Here is a 21,720-nt window from a genome sequence, read left to right on the forward strand (position 1 = left end):
TCCACCTCACTCTCTGCCTGCAACGTCTCCCAGGGCTCTATCTTCTCACCCTGGCTTTTCAACATCTATCTTGCCACTCTTGCCAACTTGATCTCCACCTTCTCTCCTCATTTGCATTGTTATGCAGATGACACTTAGCTCTCCTTTAAGCTTCCCTCCTCTACCTCCTCTCCTTCCTCTCTCATTCTTGACTGACTGCTATTCAGATATGGTGTGCTGCTAATGATCTCTGCCTTAGTGCCAGTAAGACTGAGATCCTTCTCATTGGGACACCTGCCCCCTCCTTCTCTCATACTCTCTGGCCACCCTTCTTGGGCTTCCTCCCCTCACCCTCGTGTGACACACAAAAGCATGAGTATCATCCTTGACTCCTCTCTCTCCTCCTCACCTCATTTCGCTGCCCTTGCCAAGAAGGCCCACTATCAGCTTCACCTCTTCAAAGGCATTCTTCCCTTTCCTCACCTTCCCCCAGAAGCTCAATGACTCCGGAGCTCTGGTTCTCTCCAGGCTGGCCTATTGCAACTGCCTCTTCCTCAATCTGCTTCTTTCTTCCGTCCCCCTTCTTCAACTAATCCAGAATAGGACTGCAAGACTTATCCTTGGCTTCAAGCACAGGGACCAGTACCTCTCCAGCCTTAAAATCTCTCCACTGGCTCCCAGTGGCTGCAAGGATCAAATCCAAGATCCTCTGCATCATCCACAAGGCTTTCTGGGGCCTGGGACCTCGCTACATCCAACTTTCTCGCCCCAAATACCCCCCTGCTAGAGTCGTTTGGGCCTCTGGCTCCAACTCTCTGCAGATCAGTTGTTTCTCCAAGCAGAGAGTGGGAGGTAGATCACTTTCTTTGTCTGGAGCCTCCGTCTGGAATGGCCTCCCAGCCGCTCTCAGACTTGAGCCGGATCTCCTTATGCTCTGGAAGCTCAAGACCTTCCTTTTCACCTCCTCCTCCCCTCTCCCCCACCTTGCTAATGCCCCTTGCCTTTGCAACTGGTTTCCTGGTCCCTTATGAGTCTTACAGGGGCCAGGCCTTCCTCGAACAGTCTCCCCCAACACCCCTATAACCAGCACTTGCCCTTGGGCACCCTTCCCCCGACTAGCCTACTGAGTCTGGCCCACCTCCCTCCTTGCACTAGCAGACCCTCACTCATGTTTTCCCCTGGCACTTGCCCTCTTGAGCTCCCTTTAGCACTTGCCCAGCCCCGGGGCCCCCCTGCCCCCTATCCATCATTCCTCTCTGTTCTGCCTCCTCCCCCTGGAGCTTATATTATGCACTTGCACGATCCAAATGTCACAAGGCCTCGCAGGACCGTTATTGTTTTTCTCCTCTGCCCCCCCCCTCCCCTTGCCTTGTGGCACCTGGAAACACCTTGGCTGTATAGACGCCTTACAAAAGCTCAATAAGTAAATAAAATAAAGTCCCTTGCTTAGTTCTGGGGACATTTGAAGGGGGCTTGTTGCCTCCCTGAGCTTGTGGTAGATGGGCTTGGAGGTGGTTACTGGAAGAGGACAGTCACAAGGCCTTTAAAAAAAACTGTGTCTACACAATACATACACCTGGGGAGTTGAAAAACAATATGGAATCAACAATGCAATGGTCTCCACATTCACAAAGAGAAGTACTTTATGTATTACTGGAGCAGAGGAATTTGTAGACATTGTTTCTTTAAGTTAATTGATCTCTGAGATTGAAGGAAACCAAACTGCAAAGAAATTGCATTCCTTTGATGCCAGTACTGAACACCCACTCTGAAAGCAGAGGCACGTCAAAAAGTAAACCACACTTGTGCCGCCAGTGTGCTCAAACATCACATGCACACCACACTTTCTTACAGTAATGGCAACAACGTTTTCATTTTAGAATCAAACATCGCAGGCATTTCCCTGCCGCACAACGCTTAAGAACTCACACATGGGTATGTGCAACATTCTAAAGCAGGTGTTTTTGCTCACCATCTATTGACTCTTCGGTGGTGCGCTAGGTCAGGCTCCTGGACACTTGCAAACAAATGGAGTGATCTGGACAGCTTGGAGCAGCAGCATCCCTACAATTGCTGAAAACTAAATCCCAGATAGTGGATCAGACTTTGAAAGGCATGGTCTGGCCCCAAAGTTCTAAAGCAAGCACAGATAATTCAAATAGGTGTCTTCAATCAAAGCCCCGCAATTCACAGGCATGCTCAAGTTCTGACACTCCCAAGAAGCCCAAACTCAGAAGAGGGGTAACAGGGCTATATAAGCTCAGTGTTCCAGTCAGACAGTGTAAGTGCTTGGAGTAGGAGTTGGCGGCAAAGTTTGGAGTGAGTTGCAGAGCGAGAAAGAAGTTTGGAGGGAGAGTCATGGAGAGGAGGCAGTAATTAAGGAGGAGGTTAGTTGGAGACTTCAGGCGGAGGTTGGTTGGAGACAACAAGGGGAGATTAGTTAGAGACATCATGAGGAGGTTGGTTTGAAACATCAGGAGGAGGCTAGTTTGAATTATCAGGAGGAGGTTGATTTGAATCATCAGGAGGTGGGTGGCTTGCATCATCAAGATGAGATTAGAGAAAAATATTAGGAGTTCATACAGGAGGCTATTAAGGCCATAGCTAGCAATATCAGGAATGGTCCAAGGAGTGGTACAAATGTCTCTTTTCCACAACACTTTTTTTTTTTTTTTTTTTTTTTTTTTTTTTAAAAAAGTTTATTGATTTTTCAACACAAACAACAATACAAACCAAACCGTAGTGCAATTAACAATATTACAATAAAGCATTTAATCATTAGTGCGCACTACCTCCCTGATCCCTCCCCCCTCGCGAGCCAGTTTCCATGTCACATTCCGTATCTGCCGCACATGAGCGGGCCTCGTTGTCATCCGACCCTCCCGAAGCCATCCCTGTCCCAAATATGCAAGATATCAAAGTCCTCCATGCCATCAAAGAGGCCAGTTCCTCCTCCCAAGACATACAACTCGCCTCCTGCCACACTGCTGTCTCGGCCTCCGCCCATTTCTGTAGGTCATTCCACCACACCTCAACCCGTGGCTTGCTACATTTTTTCCAGCCCATGGCTATTCTCCGTTTGGCCAGCACATACGCCAAGTCTTTCAGTTTACACACATGTTTCTGCTTCCTAGGTCTGGAAAACCCACCCAGCAGGCATGCCCAGGCGGTGTCTATGGCAAGCGTGACCCCTTTCTCTCCTAGCTTGCGCGCCACCTCCCTCCAGAACCCCTCGATCACTGGGCATGCCCAGAACATATGCGTCATGTCCGCATTTTCTTCGTCGCATTTAGGGCACGCCTGTCTGCCCGCATTCCGGAATTTGGATATCCGCAGTGGGGTCATATACGCTCTGTGCGTGACATATAGCTGTACCTGCTGCAGTCTGGCATTTCGAGATACTTTCCTGTGGTATCTTAGAGCCCGTTCCCACATCCCATCTCCCATCTGGGTCCCCACCTCGCACTCCCATTCCGATCGTAGGCCTGTCAATTCCTTCCCAACCTTCAACATCACCATCTCATACAACCTAGAGATCTCATGTCCCCCTTCCGTCGTGTCGTATATCCCTTCCAGCGTAACCTCCGATTCGTCTGCCAAGGTAAATTCAGGCCATAGTTCCCGAATTTTCCTCCCCAATCTGTGGTATGTTACATATTGGCCTCCATGTAATCCAACCTCCCCGCTAAGTTCCTCAAACGCTCTGATGGCACCCTCCTGCCACACATCACCCAATGTCACCAACCCCACAGATTCCCAATAGGTCCTAATAATCCCCCTCAGCTGTCCGTCTACCCCCGCCAGGGCAACTAGTGGAATCTGCGGAGAACACGGGAGTGGGTCTCCCATCAGTTTGCATGCTCGTCTCCACATCTTCCATCCCAGCCTCACCATCGCCGGGTACTTTCTCGTAACAGTTTCTGGCAACCAAATGACTTCCTTCAGGAAAAATGGGGCACAATCATGCCCGAATAATCTAAGTTCTGGGGTCTCTTCGTCGGAAAGCCATTTGGATACAAACTGTAGTTGGCTCGCTATGTAATAAGCCTCAAAGTTTGGGAGTCTAACTCCCCCTTTTTCATGAGAGTTCTGCAACTTCCAGAGTGCTACCCTGTTTCGAGTGCCATGCCACAGGAACTCTCTGCAAACCCCATTTATTTTAGCAAAAAAACCCTTAGGGATCATATATGGGATGTTACTAAAGTAGTGTAGCAGCCTAGGCAGAACCACCATTTTAATCATTGCTCCACGCCCCATCATCGCCAGGGGCAACTTCTGCCAGAAACTCATGCATGCGCGTATCTTCTCAACAGCCATCTCAGTGTTACACTTATGTTCTTTCTCTACCGTGTGGTAGACATCTATTCCCAGGTAACGAAACGTGTTAACTGCCCAGGGCACCTGTAGCACCGGCAGCCTCTCTATGGGGACACCCGTATAGCAGCCCAATGGGAAAATGTTCGACTTCTGGGGGTTGACCGCTATGCCTGACAACCTCGCATATCTCCCCATCACGTCCAGGATATACTGTAAATTCTCCTCCGGATGACTCAGGTACAATAACAAGTCGTCCGCATACAGGGATATCAGATGCTTTTCCCTCCCAATCTCAATACCCACAATGTCGTACTGCTGCCGCAGGTACAGTGCCAGGGGTTCCAGGGCCAGGATATACAGCATCGGGGACCAAGGACACCCCTGTCTAGTGCCTCTGCTGAGTTGCCATCTCTCGGATATGATTGCCCCCGTCCGGACCCTGGCCAGTGGAGCACTATACAGCAGCTCCGCCCATCTAACGTATCTTGGACCCAGTCCGTATTCTCTCAAGGCCGTCAGCAGCCACCCCCAATTAACCGAATCGAAGGCCTTTACAGCATCCAACGACACTATCGCCATTTCCCCGTCGCTAATGGATCCCATCTCTATCACCCGGTGGAGGCGTCTGTGGTTTTGGGTAATATTCCTCCCCGGGACATACCCTGTTTGGTCCGGGTGTACCAGTTTGCCTATCACCCTCCGCAGTCTGTTTGCCAGGACAGCCGTTAGTATCTTGCTGTCCTGATTCAGCATAGATACTGGCCTGTACGACCCACAACTATGCCTGGGTTTATTGGGCTTAGGGAGCGGTACAATGACCGCCTCTCTGAGCGATTCCGGCAACCTCCCCGTCTCGAACGCCTCATTGAGCATATCAAGCATCGGGGGGAGCACTTCCGCTCCAAAGGTTTTGTAAAATTCGCTGGGCAGGCCGTCCGTCCCTGGGGTCTTACTAGTGGGTAGTTGCCGGACAACCGCCTCCAACTCCTCCAATGTTATCGGGGCATCTAATTCCTCTCTTTCTTCCGTGCTTATCCTGGGCAGCCCAATATCTTGCAGGGTCTCCAGCATATCCTCCCGGTCACCGCCACCCGGATCCCCGTACAATTCCCTATAGTAATTCACAAATTGTTCGTTTATGCCCTCTTGGGTATCTATCTGCTTCCCATCCTCTCTAGTAATCGTCCTAATCGGGGGTCTCGGGGTTTCTTTCTTATATAGCCATGCCAGGAGACGGCCCGTTTTGTCTCCTCCCGCGTGTTGTCTCTCAATATATTTTTTATAGTTTAGGTTACAGAGCCTCCCCCAATGTTCCGTACACTGCTGTTGCAGTTTAAGCACCAGCTCGTTGTCTATGGGCTCGCTCTTCAACGCCCGTTCCAACTGGCTTTCTGCCCTCTGTAAATCAACCAGGACCCCATTCTGCAAGCCTTTCGATTTGGCAATCGCCACCCCTCGCATCACAACCTTAAAAGCCTCCCACAGAGTTCCCGCCGAATCAACGCTGCCAGTATTGGTATCGAAATAACTAGCTATTTCCTCCCGCATATCTTCCCTGAAAACCTGGTCTTTAAGCGCCTCTGCGCGCAGACGCCACGTCGGGATCCGCGCTCTGGGGCGGCCATATTGCCAACCCACCACCAATGGCGAGTGGTCCGATAGGACCCTCGCTTTATATTCCGCCCTGGACACCTCTGTCAAGACATCCGATGTGGCAAAGATATAATCAAGCCTGGTGTGCAACTGCTGCGGGGCCGAGTAGTGTGAGTACTGTCTCACATTGGGGTGCTTAGTCCTCCACACATCCTCGAGCTCGAAGTCTCGCAGCAGCGTCCGCAGCGCCCGGGCTGCCGGGGCGGGCCTAGTCACTTTATCGTCGGATCTATCCATCCCCGGCTCCAACACACAGTTAAAATCCCCTCCCCAGAACACCGCACTCCCAACACACCAGCTCAGGCTGGCACTCATAGTCCGATAGTACTCTGCCGTGCCCTGGTTCGGGGCATACGTGTTCACTACACACATCTCTTTATTCTCGATTGCCCCTCTTACCATAGCCAGGCGCCCCTCAGTATCCAAGATTTCCTGCCTCAGTTGAAACGGGACATGTGGCGCCACCCAGATCAGTACACCTCTGGCATAAGCCGAGTACGTGGATCCCACCACCGTTCCACCCCACTTTTTCTTTACCAGCTCCAGTTTATCTCGGGTCAAATGCGTTTCTTGCAACAATGCGATGTCTATCTTTTGCCTTCTCAAGTATAGCATGACTTTATTCCGTTTTAGATAGCTATTGAGACCCCTGACGTTCCATGTTAGCAATTTTAGCTCCCCCATAATTCACTGGTATCCTGCCCACTCCCCCCCAACCCACCCCGCTCATCCGTGCCGTCCAGATATCTCATCCAAAATGTACTCCCAGGGCTCGCGGTCAAACTTAAACTCCCCAACGCTATGTACACCCCAACTTTCCCCGCACCCCCCATTCCCCCCACCCGTCCCCCCAACACCCTCCCCAACTGTTGCCCAGCTCCACCTCGGGAACTCAGGCCCCCCCACATCTAGTTCTGGCTGTTACACACAGAGCCCAGTAGGGTAAAGTCGCCCTAACGGCCACTTAACTAAAAAACACTAAATGGGGGTGAATGGACTAGCCCCGAAAGGCTCCTTCGTATAACCACAGGTACGGTGCAAACAGTGCATTGATCATTCAGTTCCAGGCCCGACCTCCCCCGGCCATAACAGTAACTATATTCAAGTCCCATAGTCTTCTGGCTGCACTCTTTATCGTCGTAGCGCACTTAACTCTTATTGCCACCTTCATCAGCCTGGACCTCCGGCTCCTGGGGGCTGCCCTGCATGTCCAACCAACCCATGGCTTCCTCAGGCGACTCGAAAAACAAGGATCTGTTGTTGTGGATCACCTTCAATTTGGCCGGGTAGAGGAGCATATACTTCTTCCCCGCCTCTCTAAGTCTCCTTTTGACCGCTGCAAAGTTCATCCGACTCCTCTGCACCATCATGGTGTAGTCTGGGTAGGCCGTTATGGTGGCCTCCCCCCTCTTGATGGTTCCTCCTTTGCGAAAATGCTCCAAAATCCTCTCTCTGTCTCGGTAGTTAAGGATTTTGGCTATCATTGGCCTGGGCGGACCGCCCGGCGGAGGCCTCCTGGCCAATGCTCTATGCGCTCGCTCCACCGCAAAACCCTGCGACAGCACTCCCCCAGTGATCTCTTGGAGCAACATATTCTCAATGAAGTCCGTGGGGTTGTGACCCTCCAATCCTTCCGGGATGCCCACTACACGGATATTATTCCTCCGGGCGCGCCCTTCTGCTTCTTCGGCCCTGTTCTCCAGGTTGCGCACTTTCTGTTCCAAGACATGCAGGTCGGCCTTGTGTGAGGCGCAATCTGCCGTGTTGGCGCTCCCCTCCTTTTCCAGGCTCTCCGTGCGCTCCGACAGAGTCCTCACATCTTGTCGAAGTAGGTTCACCTCCTCCCGAACTTCTCCCACTTTGAGGTCAAGCACTGTTTTCAGGTCCGCCACCACCATTTCGAGCTTGGCTTCCCAAGCGGTTTTCAAATCCGCTTTCAATTCTGCGAGCGCAACTAACACGTCCTGATTTGGGCTAGCGGCGGCCATGCCGCCTGCAGATGGCTTCTCCTTGCTCCGAGCACTTTCTGGGCCTGGTGGTGTCTTGGTAAACTCATCCAATGTGGGTTGTTTCACTTTCTGTCTGACGGATTTATTCGCCATTCCACCACCACTGTATGTCGCGGGCCCGTACACTCCCGCCTCACCCCCGCCCCGGGAGAGAGGAGCCCACCTTCCGCTCGCAATGGAGCGAGTCGCTTCTCCCGCACCAAGTGTACCTCCGCAGTCACTCCTTCCGCCACTCGACTGGGTCCCTACCAGCGAGTTCCTACACAATGTGGGCCCTCCGTCCCAAGGCTGCCGCTTGACCAGCACGCGATGCTCCGGCACCCAAGGCGGGTGGTCAGCTCGGGTGGGTCCTAGTGCCGACCACTGACCGTCACTGTCCAAAGCCCGTGATAAGTAATCGGTGCCCACCGAGACTCGCCGGTTCTCTCCCAGAGGCCATTCTCACACTTCACAGCTTACTTTGCCACCGATCACTACGAGAATGCCTCTTCATCGCCCCGCATGTATCTCCTCCGTTGTCCGGCATGGCCGCCATCTTCCCTCCGTCCGGGCCGTGACTCCCGGATCTTCGATCGCAATTTTTCTGTTGTTGCCGGGCTTACGAAGGATTCAGCTCCTCAATATTTATGCAGCATACATTCATGGACGGGTTCCTTCGTTCCTGACTCGCGAAAGTTAGTCTCAATGCACTTTTACACAGGATAAATGCAGGATCTTCAGGAGCTCTTCCAAGAGCGCGTCCTCTCACATGGCTTCCAAGCCACGCCCCCCTTTTCCACAACACTTTCTTAAAAATAATGAAAACGTGCCTTTTCCAAGCAATGGTGTTTTAAATATGTCAAAACTATCTCTTCTTGGCCAAAGCTTCCCAACTGCAAGAGGCGTGGTATAAGATATTAATCAGGTGGCACTATACCCCAGCCCGACTCCAGAAGATGTCCCCAACAACATCGGGGAGGTGCTGGAGGGGCTGTGGCTTGGTGGGAACGGCGGAGCACATTTGGTGGAAATGTCCAAAGATTGAACCTTTCTGGGGAGAGGTACAGATGGCGCAGGAAAAGGACTTTGGCCCGGGAGATGAAAGAAACGCTGGTACAGATCCTCCTAGGCATCAGAGGAACAGCGAGGATGGGGGAACGCAGAGCGAGGGAGAAAGCGAAATTGATACTAACATTGGCGGCTATGATGTTAATAGCCCAAAGATGGAAATGCCCGGAGGCCCCCATGAGTCAAGATTGGCTACGGAAGATCTGGAAAATAGTAGCTTTGGAATGGGCAACATATGACATGGACAATAAGGTGCAGAACTTTGCCGCGGATTGGGGGGAAATAATGACTTTTCTTAAAGACGACTTTAGGGCGATGTGGTGCCCGCAGCGCTTGAGACTTCTAGACCTACAATGAATGTGGAGTGTGGACCCGGAAGAAAGGCGAACTAGGAATCGAATGCTCGTTACCTCAGGGGGGAGGGTGGACGGAGAGGGAGGGGATGTTGGGGGAATGTTTCGACATGTTGTAAAATTCAATAAAAAGAGTTTATAAAAAAAAAGTATCTTCTCTACACAGTAACATCTAAAAGATGGTCTCCTGGTATACTCTGCTGCCAGGAACTTTTTCACACTGTCTTTTCCTTTCAAATACTCTAGATTAATTACCTGGTATACTCCCCTGCCAGGAATCCCCCTCTGAGCTTTGTTGATCCCCTGGTACACTCTCCTCCCAGGTATCTTTTCCCCAAAGGCTCACTGCCTGATGTGCATCCTTTACCAGGTCTTCTTATAACTGTTTCTTTATTTTTCAGTTCCCCTTCTCTTTAAGTATAACACAGTTGTACTCCTTCACTGTTTACACTGTATTGGCTCCAGGTATTACTTGTTCCAACTTCCCCCATTTTGACATTTCATATATGGAGACTTGTTCAAGTTGTGTTTATTAACTTTGTCATTATTCATTGGCTTGTGGCAATGTTTGTTCCAATCTTCCTGATATTGACATCTCATATATGAAGACTTGTACAGATCTCGCCTTTCAACCTCTTCATTAGTGTTCAATTGCTTATGACAACTTTTACTCCAGTTTTCCCCAAATCGACATCTCATATGAAGACTTGTGTACATTCTGTCTTTCTATATTACTTGGTTGATATTCAAAACAAGCTTCCAACTGTTTGCACACCTGTCGGTACGCCCCAGGGTTACCAATAATACTGGGCAAATTCACCAGTGTTTGCTAGATTTTCCGACCCATGGCGTACGACTGCAGTGAAGTCCTTGGTTCAGGAAAGAGTTTCCCGCTCTGCAGACGCTTTTGCAGTTCTCCTGTCGGCTTCTCCATCGCTCGCCGGTTGAACTGCTGCTCATCAATGTGACTGCATCGCCGAAAGCCTCTCCACTGCTGCCGGCTCCCCAGCTGTCCTCCTACGGTACCAGTTGTGCTTATCCCAGTCTCTCGCCTTTCTGGTAGGACGCACCTGCCTCCTTCAGCACAGTGTGCTCTCGTGTCTGCCTTTGGTTCTGCTTTCAGCTTCGCCCGCTCGGCATCTCTCGTCTCCACCTTCCTTTTTAACTTGAAGAGGGACACCACTTTTAAATGTCCTGCACAGCTGATTTCCATCACAACAACTAGTCTGCAGGTTACGCTTGGTGTTTCTTTTAATCCACATTAACTCCTCCTTCTTCATCCCAGTACTTGTTCTCTATGGGAGTCAGAGTCCATAGGTTTATTGTGCTTTTTCAAGTTGTATTGCCTTTGACTTTTGTTTAAATCAAAACCATCAGAAATAGGATGTGTTAAACATGTGTTATGTACATATGAGGTGTGTATGGTAACCAGTCTAGGGGGTTTAGGCAAGAAGAAGGACTGTTAAGGTTTTACAACTGGTAGGATTTGTATAATATTAACCTGCCATCAGGAATTTAGATATTATAGGGCTTTCTTCTCATGCAAGAGAAGAATACTGCATCTCTAATGAGGGGGTCACCACATCTCTCTGACAGCCATATCCTACCATGTGATCCTCCCTCATAATACCACCGGCAGGGTCAGCATCAGGTCAGGATCAGGCCGCGTTGCTGTCCCCTGGCCACATGGGAGATCTTAGGCTGGGGAACAGTGATGACTCCACAGGAGTCATCACAGATGATTAGTTCAAAAGGTACAAAGGAAGGGTGTTAGGCCAGAAATGTTTTGGGTTCTTTGGGTGTCTTTCTAGTTTATTGAAGCTATTTATGCAAAGGGTGAGGCTGTGTACAAAGCCTACCTGAAAGCTGTAAATCATTATGGATGTAAATCATTATGGATGTGCTGCCCTTAGTAGCTCATAAGGCTACCTAGGCATAGTTACACCCAAAGTACTCAATGTTTTCAGTAGTTGATTTTTCTCTCAGAGAAAGTGTTGCGTCTCTCATGCAGGTGGCCGCTATTTACTTTTACTTTGGATGTGCCACAGTGTAGCCCTTTTACAGCATTGGTAGATGCTTGCTCTCTGAAAAATAGCAAAGAGACTACCAAGATGTTTTTAGCGTCCTGCAATCGAGCCATTTACTTTGTAGCCCTTCTTGTTTTTTTATAGCAGGAAAAGCTATTTTGGCTGTTTGAACTCAGAATAAGAGATCACATTCGCCAAAGAAGTTGACTGAATCTGGTTTAGGCTGGATGAGGGTCTACCAGGCACCTCAATCAGCATCCATGGGTGTGCTCCTGAGAAGGTGATTGTCTGGATGTTCTTGGTTGTGTGCCTGAAACAACTTTGATTGGTGCACCGGTGATGATTGGAGTTATGGGGTAGCCGTCAGACCAGTGTGTGTGCATTACTGTGGGGACTCTGAGCTATTCACCAACAAAGAAGAGAGTAAGGAACTAGAGAAGATAACATGTGCTTGAGGATCCTCACAGTTAACTGGGCTACTGATCATCCTTATGTTGAAACTCTGTTTCTCTGTCCAAGGGAATCCTTCCTCAGACACTTCTTTCTATTAATCCAGTGGCAGCTGGATCCTTCTGTCCTGCAGCCATGTGCGCCTCTTCTAGAATCTCCTACAAGGTGTAATCACTGGAACAGAACTGAGAGGCCCGCTCTCTGCTGGAGACCAAACCATGTTCTTCCTGCTGTTAATCTGTGGCTACTACAAGATGGGACATCCTGATCTGGACATCTGCAGCTTCTCCTCCTCGCTCCTCTTCCTCCTCCTCCTCCATCTCCATGAACCATCCTGTCCTGTATCTCTTTGTACTGACCGGGGAATCTTATGACCTGTTTTACAGTTTCACTATTGCGCTTCCTCTCCGATGTTGATGAGTCAATCTCTTTGTGGGACATCTCCTGCAGGTCTCCCATCCTCAAACATGTTTCCTTGCCCGGCCATCTCCAGAGACTTTTAGTGGAAACGCTGCTACGGGATCCAGAAAGGTAACTAATACTTAATCCAGACAACAGATTTGACTTGTGCAGCCATGACTACTGGGCTTCACCAACCCCTTCCAGCAGCCGATGTAGACACTACAAAGCTAGCAAAAATACAAGGGTGGATCAAAAGAATTCCAAAATTGATTTCTGACCTACCAATGGGAACTGCTCACTATCAGGACCAGTATCTTGTTCGGGCAATCAAATGCCAATGCGTCACTTCCATTGGTTTCTAAGACAGAGCAAACCCTTTTTTGGCCTATACAAGTTCTGAGGCAGCTGTGGGATATGAACTGCCAGGCTTGGTATCCGAATTTCTCAGTTTACCTTTGACTTCGGGGTTGAGAACAATGCTAGAGACTTTCTAAACTCTTAACACATACCTGTAACTTACACATACCTGTAACTTAAACTAACAGCTTTACTTACCTTTTACAAAGTATTTATATGCATAAAAGGCCAAAGATGTCTGTGGCAGTCGGCTGCATATACACACTTTCACCACTAGACGGCAGCACAGCTGAAAGTAGAAATATACACTGCCCTCCATATCTGCTAGACTGGCATATGTTATGCTGGCGACAGCTAGTAGTGTCATAATAATTTTGCGGGAGCATTCCTTTATTCAACTAATACTACAATAAACTGTATTCTCAGCTATGCCACTCTTCTCCTGACAGTTGGCCTTCATTGTTTGACCACAGCTACCACTACATGGGCCCAAGAAGACTGAGGCATTAAGTGTTTGTCTACGTAACTCCCACTTCCAGAACAAACAGAGTGATGAGGATTTTCCTTAACACTTAGTAGAGAATAATAGTGTCATCACCGAAATCTCCATCGATAGGGTTTCCAAATTTCTGGCATTTGCCATTTTCAATCATATAACGTTCAACATGGTTTTAGTTGTAGCCTTCTACCTTATCATGCCACTGAAGCACTCATGCTTACTCATACTCTGCCATTTCAACTAATAACCCTTCTTCTTTCGAGCATTTCAATGCTCTTTTGCTTTTAAATAATTTTCAATTCCTCAATGCATCTCCTTTAAACGACCTTTGTCACTGTGCACATATCCCATCATTGCCTCTCTTCCACTTGGTGTCGCTTTCACTTCCTTCTTTCATTTTACTTGGTATTGTCTGCAGATGTTTCATTTATCTTAACCCCTACTGCTGCTCTACTATAATACTTTTGCACACTACCTCTCATGCTGCTCATATTGCACTGTCAGCTCTGCTTACCCAGGCTAAATGCATCTTCATATGGTTTTTCCTTGATGGTAGCATATTTGTAATGTTATGCCACTATCAGTCGTACACCTCTCATTCTTACGATAATTGTGTCTGAAAAAGCATGTAGTCCCGGATTATCTCCCCTGGCAATTTCTCTATTATGCAAAAACATTTTTAAATGTCACTGTCTTTTATTTGTAAGTCATGTCTTATTTTTCAATTGAAAGAGTTTCCAGGAATGTGTTTGGAAGTTTAGCAAAAGGGTTACATGAACACAATAAAATGAAAGAAATATGTGCCAAGTAAATGAGAAGTAGAAATACATATTTTCGCAGCTTTCAAACAGATTTTTAGGGGAGTATTTATCATTCCTCCATGCTACTGGAAGATTTCCATTCAATGTACACACGATGTTTATACTTCTGCAACAGAGAATGCCCCCAGGAGAAAAGCCCTGTATGTTCTAGTCCTAGTGGATTGGATTTCATTATCTTACCTTCTTGCCACGTTGCTAAAGTAGCCAGCACAAAGACACCTTCTCAACATCTCACTTCGTGGGCCGTCGCGCGTCTCCCTCGGGAAGTCCTTCACCTGCATAATTAAAGAAGAATATGCATTTTTAATGGATAGACCTCATTTCCTAACAGCTGCTGGCACATCTTGTGGCTTCGCGTCACTATGAACATGAAAGTCGCCATTTTACTGAGGTGGGCCTCTATATTAACAATGGCCTACTGCCAAGTAAATGAGTTAAACTTTAGTACCATAAAGGAATATATTGTTACTTGTACTTTAACTACATGTTAGCATTTCCGAGCATCCAGCAACATTAACCTTTTTCACAGCGCTGATGCTCCCATCATTTACTGGGCTTCTTTTACATTTAGGTTGTATATGTACACGTGCTAAATCTCTTTGTGGATTGCCGTGCCCTGTCTGACTCTTAGCAGCCATCAACCTTAGTGCCAAATTTGAATGTAATCGCTGACACTGGAGGCCCCTCAGGACATTATTCAATGCATAGAATATATCAAAAGATTTCAAACCACTACTGATCACATAAAGAGCTGCAGGTGATGGTTGAGAAGAGATCATTAGAATTACAACAAGCTTGGTTTTTCATGATTTTATCTATCTTTTTATTTCGTTTTCAAAATGCAAGTGCATGTCTGCAATCAAAACATAGCACAAAAGAATTGTCCAGTGAGTCATGGACTTTGTGTCTAATGGACCGATAGAAAGTACGAGCCAGGAGCTTAATAAAAGGCCACCGAGCGAGAAAGACAAAAACATCCAGATCAAGAGGCCAGCCCACCACCCAAAAAGCAAGCCATCATTGCCAAGTCACATATTCCAATTCCACGGGTAAGTATACTAGGGAAGGGAATGATCAGAAAGTTGGTACATCATTTCTTTTAATTTTATTTCATTGTTTAAGGCACGGACCCAGCTCAAGAGCATCAGAGAGCTGTACAGGGTGTGGTAAGCCAGCATTTGGTGTAGCATCTTTTATTAGCGCAGTACTGCGAGTTGTGGTCTGTATGTCGGTCTGAGCATCCAGCCCGATTAGTCCATGTTCAGGTGTTGTTTCAAGAGATTGGCGAAAATTGGGAGCATTCTGAGTGTGAGAAACCTGAACAGGGCCGGTCTTACACCAGATTGCACCCCAGGCAGGAGGCATCGTTGGCGCCTCCTGTGAGAAACCTGAAGGTGTATCACTTGCTAGTCCCCGGGATCTGTCATCCAGGTGACCAGGACACGGCCATCGCTATTGGATCGAGTTCCTGAGGGTGGGCCAGTGCGGGAGGATCACCTGGATGGGGGATCTTCGGGGAGTGGAATTGGGATGCCGAGGGGTGAGATGCGGTACCCCCTTCCTTATTACACCTTTTCCCCAGCCTACCCCATAGGATCTTTAAAAACTCTACCCCCACCTTTTCCTACACAAACACTTTCTCAGACTGCGAAAGACAACTGACTAACACCAGAGCCGTTTACCTGACATGTCCCAACACAAAGGTCAGGCAATTGCTGATAATTACACACACCCGACGGCCCTTTGGCAGAGCACAAGAGCACACTTTGAGCAAGGCTGAACGCACGAGGAAGCAGCTATTCCGGGACAGCAGTTCAAATGGATGACAAAGGCGGTGGAAACCGAAAGGATGACAAGGAGGGAATTGCCCTTTTCAATCCAGGACCACAAAGCCTTCAATAAAAGAACAGTGAAACCGGGAATTGCAGCTGGCGAATGGCGTGACAAACATCAATGGTACACATGGCCCACCCGCACTGATAGCTGGGGAGGGGAAAAGAGCTTGCTGTTGTGGTACTGTCCTTGACTCCAGCAGAAGAAAAGCCAACGAGTTCAGCACAGCCAGTGAGGCAGAGAAAACTGATGGCGGCCCGGACTGTGTTGAGTTCAAAGATGCAGAGGCAACATTTGCATAGAAGAAAAGAAGATAATATACAAAGGTCTTTTATGAACAACCGAGGTATTAGCATTAGTGTGGTCCAGCGCTGCGTGGGCGCTCATTCGAAAGACTAATGAATGCCCTGCTCCCGTACAAGGAGGATATGTTAAAGTGAGAAAAACTACAAAAGACAAGAGACCTAGGGGAGGCCGGCATAAGAAGTCAAAGTGGTCATACAATGGTCAAACCAAACCCGTGTACAGTCGAAAGTCTATGACACCATTGTGATAGCGTGAAACTTGCACTTGCCAAAGAATCACGGAGTGACCCAGTGAAACGTAACCGCCCTTTGGAAGTCTGTGTGAATCGGCAAAGGCTTTGGGAGGCGGGTGAAGGAAGGTCTGAGACCGAACGAAGGGGACCTAAGTAAAGTGGAGAAGGTAACCCGGAAGATTGTTTAAAAAGATTGTTTAAAATTCCTGCTAATTTCAAGATGTTGATGCTGTGAATTGAAAAGCTAAGTGAACTGCATTTTGGTGACGAACTTGAACCCGACCTAGGCATGTCCAAAGTGAATTGTTGGTCTGAGCCCGATTGAGGGAGGCTGACGTTGTGAAGGGGATCGGAGCCCAGCTAGGGGGGGGGGGGGGTCCTTGTGTGAAGAGTAATAGCCCAACATGAAGATTAATAGAAGGAACTTTTGTTTGTTGTTTGTGATACATCAGGACCTCTGAAGCAAGAGACTTTGCATAAAAGAGACTTGGGCACAGAAGGCCCTGATACTGTAAAAAGGAACTGTAAACTCGGGCCGGAGAAGCTCAGAAGTGTGCTGTGCTCGAGAGTCCATGCCTTGTCCCGTGCCTCAAACGTGGGGAACGGAGACCCCCACCATAACATCCTGATTTATCATTTGAGAACACTTCTTTCTTTCTTTGTGAACATCATCCCACAGTATTTCTGGAACATAGGAGTAAGGATTGGCCATAGGATGTTCTTAGTATAGGCCCTTTTGATTTGACTAGACTCCTCTAGGACTGCATTACTATATTTTGATGGTCGTAACTTTCTCCCATCTTAGATTTAGGTTTAGATTAGGCATTTATCTCACCCATTTACAGTTTAATAAACACCCTTGAACTATGATCACTTGTGTCTGTCTTAATTTGATACCATGCCTTCCTTACACCCCCCTAAACTGACAACAAAAATGGTATGTTACAAATGATGTAAATAGGGCACTCGATAAAGAACTAGCTCTATATAAACAACATATCATTATCATTACTGCATTTGTGAAACTTCCCCACTGAACACCCTGTTCTCGTACAAGGCTGAGTCACCCCACTATTGAATAGAGGCACCCACACCGTAGATTGGTGGTGATCACTCTACTCAAGCAGGCCCAGCTGAAGATAGGTGGGGGCCTTCAACATGATGGTTGGGGGCTTCCTCCTTAGAGCGAAAACAGTCTGAAGCACCCGTGTGGTGCATTATACATACATTACAATGGCGACAGATAGATAAGGTCAATAGCCGCTGATTATCACGAGACGGCCAGCCACCAGTGAGCTTAAACACGAAATGCCCACTGAAGAGCTCTAAACCCTTCTTTGTCAGTATATGGCTGATGTGAAGGAACCAGTGTTAGAAGGCAATGAGTTAGAAGGCACTTCTGTATATCCCGTGGGAAGAGACAACGCAACTTGTAATGCAAGCGCTGAAAAGCACATATTTAAAGTCCCAAAACAAAAATAGAGAAATGAATATATTGCAAGACTGATATGTTAGAGAGAATTGATATACCAATAGGCCTTTTTGTCTTCTGTTATTAATTATAATGATACATAAATAGCCCATTTATGTATAGCGCTTCATGCCAGATTCCTGCCTGCTAAGCACTGGAATAACAGGTGATATTGCACATTTTGCTAGTACTCAGTGTATTGACCACTGAAGTGTGAAGCATTGGATCAGGCCATATGCAATTCAAGAAAAGGGGATGAGTGAGTTCAGACAAGGAGACTTGAAACAAAAGGTGCGAGTCTGGGTGGAAGAGCAGGTGATGACGGATAGCAGATTGCGCTGGGCCTAAGTGAATAAAAAGGCCTGACTGCATGTTTGATGCCACATGACGTGCACCTAAATGGCCTTTAAGTAATACAACTGGAAGAAACTTTAAAGACCATCATTTCTACAAGAATATGGCAAACAAATCCATGATGGCTTCCAACAAGTGCCCGGATACCTGTCAGAAAGTGCTAAAGCAGCTACAACTCCCAGAGAATCATAGAAAGGAGTTCTCTTATAATTCTCATCGGAGTACAGAGGGGGCAGGGGAGGGGGGCGCTGGAGTGTCCCAGCGCTATCACTTCGCAATGAGTGATTCAGGCTATGCTGGATTCCAATAATATGCACGTGGTTCACAGGGCTGCGAGACGGAATTAAGCACAGCCAAACACCTGTGAGCTGAATGCAACTCTTACAGATGAATGCCGTAATACGCGGCTAAATCGCAGCAATTAGGAGTGGGCATTTATCTATTTATTTAGTTTCCCAAAATTCAAATTATACAGATGTTGGTCTAATTTTGACTTTTGACTGACATGTGAAATACATGTGCAATGCGTAGAAATCTCTACTGGTCTTGGCTAAAGGTCCGTTTATAATTCACTTGATGGTTCATGTCTACCAATAGCCTACTGCCTCTGCAGCAGAGGGTACTCATTATTTGGGGAAGCACTGTCACCATATAACAGCAACCACTGAATGTATTCTTCTTAGTGGTAATGTTATCCATAGACGGTGACGCTCAGGACAGTCCCTACTGCAGATGCTTTGGGATAATTCAATAGTCTACCAACGCACACAAGCGAGTGCACAACATACAGTTAATTATCGTTATCCCTATTTTGTTTAAACCTTCGCAAAAATATAATGTGCCAATCCAACATTTGTCATACTGCTTTTCATGCCTAAACTTCACATGAGCGAATTAAGCACACCACTTGGTTTAAAACTGCTAACACTATAATGATGGACATGCATCATTAAACCCATGGTCCAACGTAAACTTTACACTGAAATGGACTGACTCGCGAATGGAAATGGTATCGAGTAGCACACAGGAAACGAGGGCCTAACGTCGAAAATAAGTGCGAGTTGGAAGATATGGTCGGGTATGAAAATATTTTTGTTTAGTGCTTCGAATCTACTACAGGTGTTTGACAGCGCTATACATAATATATGGGGGCGTGCAACGCTCTTTGTATAATATGGTCATAAGCGTCCAATTGTAATAAGAACATGAAACCCCCGATGCGGTGCGCCGACTATAGCTATCCTTCTGCCATTAATTATAGATTGGGTCATTGTTCGCTTTGGAAAAACGTGTTGGTAATACAGTATTAACTTGCGTCAGGGCCAATTCTGTACTAGGACGTCCACTATAAAGGCATTGAGCAATTCACGGTTTATTTTTAATTGATAAAGAACGAATGATGTGCTACAAATATATTCCTTACCATTTACAGCATGAAATTCGCGTTGGCAAGTTTCGCTTTGCATCCTGAATGTGATTGCAGGGAAGTCAAAGGCCCAGTAAATTTGGGGGAAAGAGAGAGGGGAAAGACTTATGCACTATTTTTACTAATGCCTCACAAACCATTTCTGACAAAGACATACATTACCTCCACGTCCACTCTTCCTCGTCCCAGTACTTACTTCATGAGGCACCTGCCTCCGACACAGGACCTTCTTCTATTTCTTTAAATCTCTATAACTCCTCCCCCACATCCATGTCACTCAGTTTTAATTTTTCCTGCCTCCGGCAAGTTGGACTTTTTCTTCCCGGTGCGGGGCACCAGGGAGCACCGATTGCTGGCCCCCTGGGGGGGGGCTGTGTGGCGGGGCCCTCGGCTCCCTCAGGTGCGGCGCTGCTCCTGGGCCCCCTGCGGGGCTTGGGGTCACAGTTGAGCTGGATTGCCTCGCTCGGTTCTTTGCTGGGCTCTGGACCGCAGCGTGAGCATTGTGTCCCAGGTCCTGCACGGCCCCGGGAAGGTAAGGAGAGGGGAGGACTGGGCGTGATGTTTTTCCCCTCTCCTCCTGTTTTGGCCGTCTTGATTCGACTTGGCAGTATGGGCTAGCCTTCCCTTTTGTTGTGAGGCCTCTCTGCTTCTTGTCGTGGGGTGACAGTGGCAGAGAGTCTTTGGGAGTGCGGGGGCTCTGTTCTGTCGCAGGCATGTCACATATCACCTGCTCCTCAGACAGACGGCCCAGGATGCACCGGATGTTAGCTGCATTATCTGGGGGAAGGTAAGGAGAGGGGAGGACTGTGCTTGATATTGTTCCCCTCTCCTGCTGGTATGGCCATCTTGACTCCTTCAACATGCCGTTTCCCTCGTGCCTTGTGTGCACATCTTTATTTGAAATGATGGCAAGCACTTGGCAGTATGGGCTAAGCCTTCCCTTTTGTTGTGAGGCCTCTCTGCTTCTTGTCGTGGAGTGACTATGACAGAGTATTTGAAACTGCGGGGGCTCTGTTCTGTCGCAGGCATGTCACATACCACCCGCTCCTCAGAGACACACGGCCCAGGATGCACCGGATGTTAGCTGCATTATCTGGGGGAAAGTAAGGAGAGGGGAGGACTGTGCTTGATGTTTTCCCCTCTCTTGCTGGTATGGCCATCTTGACTCCTTCGAAAGGCCGTTACCTCGTGCTCTGTGTACACATCTTTATTGGAAATGATGGCAAGCACTTGGCAGTATGGGCTAGCCTTCCCTTTTTGTTGTGAGGCCTCTCTGCTTCTTGTCGTGGGGTGCCTGTGACAGAGTATTTGAAAGTGTGGGGGCTCTGTACTGTCACAGGCATGTCACATACCACCCGCTCCTCAGACACACACAGCCCAGGATGCACCGGATGTTGGCTGCATTCCTTGCGTGCTGCCTGTGAATACGGCGCAGATTTGGACACGTCTGCAAGCGGCCGGAAGGGTACCGGCCTGGCATAGTCTACACTTCGGGTTCGAGTATCAGCGGTGCTGACTCGGTCCTTCAACCTTCCTAGACCGACGCATTGGAACGATCTAGAGCATGGGGCTACCAGCTACTGGATACAGGGCTCAAGCCACCTCTCAGTCATGTGGCGTGTTAGTGGTGTGTTTGGGTCTGTGCTAGCTATGGAGGCAGACTCCTTGTCCTGTCCTCTTCCTCTAAACTGCGCGAGGGAAAGTCGAAGGAGTTGATTTGCTTTTCCCTTGTCCGGCATGGGATTATGGAAAATGCATCATGGAAGTAACGGCCATGCAGGGGGTTCCCAGTGTCTCTTCTTTGAGGGCCTAGGTCCTCCGGTGCCGACGTGTTGCTTTCACGCCTCCTCTCAGACTTGTGGGAAGTGATAGGGCACATGGTGGCACATGTCTGTGCTTAGAGGGGTTCTCAGAACCCCTGGTGCCGGTGGAGGGGGATGTCACTTCAGTGGGTTTTCCAGTATAGGCATACCTCAGGTAGGGGGTTGCCTTTGATGTCGGCTATCCGGGATGGATTGCTTTGCCCCGCTTTGTGACAGTACTCTGCCCTTTTGACGCCAGCCTGGTGGCTCCTCTGTCAGCTGAGGGGGCCATAGTCTGCTGGACTTCTGGGCTGTCCAGTATCTTCCTTTTGATAGGTCAGATCTTTTTGTGGGCTGACAAGCATGCTGTTATATTGTGGCG

At 48.2% G+C, this 21,720-nt stretch overlaps 1 protein-coding gene across 15 annotated transcripts in view; it reads right to left on the minus strand.

Moving 5' to 3' along the window:
• DHX40 (DEAH-box helicase 40) overlaps window positions 1-21,720 on the minus strand; it is a 1,529,377-nt gene that overhangs the window by 111,352 nt on the left and 1,396,305 nt on the right. For all 15 annotated transcript variants that reach the window (XM_069615133.1, XM_069615132.1, XM_069615130.1 and 12 more), the window contains one exon: window positions 14,095-14,189. In XM_069615133.1, the coding sequence (XP_069471234.1) occupies window positions 14,095-14,189 (95 nt within the window). The remainder of the gene's footprint in view (window positions 1-14,094; window positions 14,190-21,720) is intronic.

The sequence above is a fragment of the Ambystoma mexicanum genome, chromosome 9 (assembly GCF_040938575.1).
Source record: "Ambystoma mexicanum isolate Mex_15411 chromosome 9, UKY_AmexF1_1, whole genome shotgun sequence".
Lineage (NCBI taxonomy): Eukaryota > Metazoa > Chordata > Amphibia > Caudata > Ambystomatidae > Ambystoma > Ambystoma mexicanum.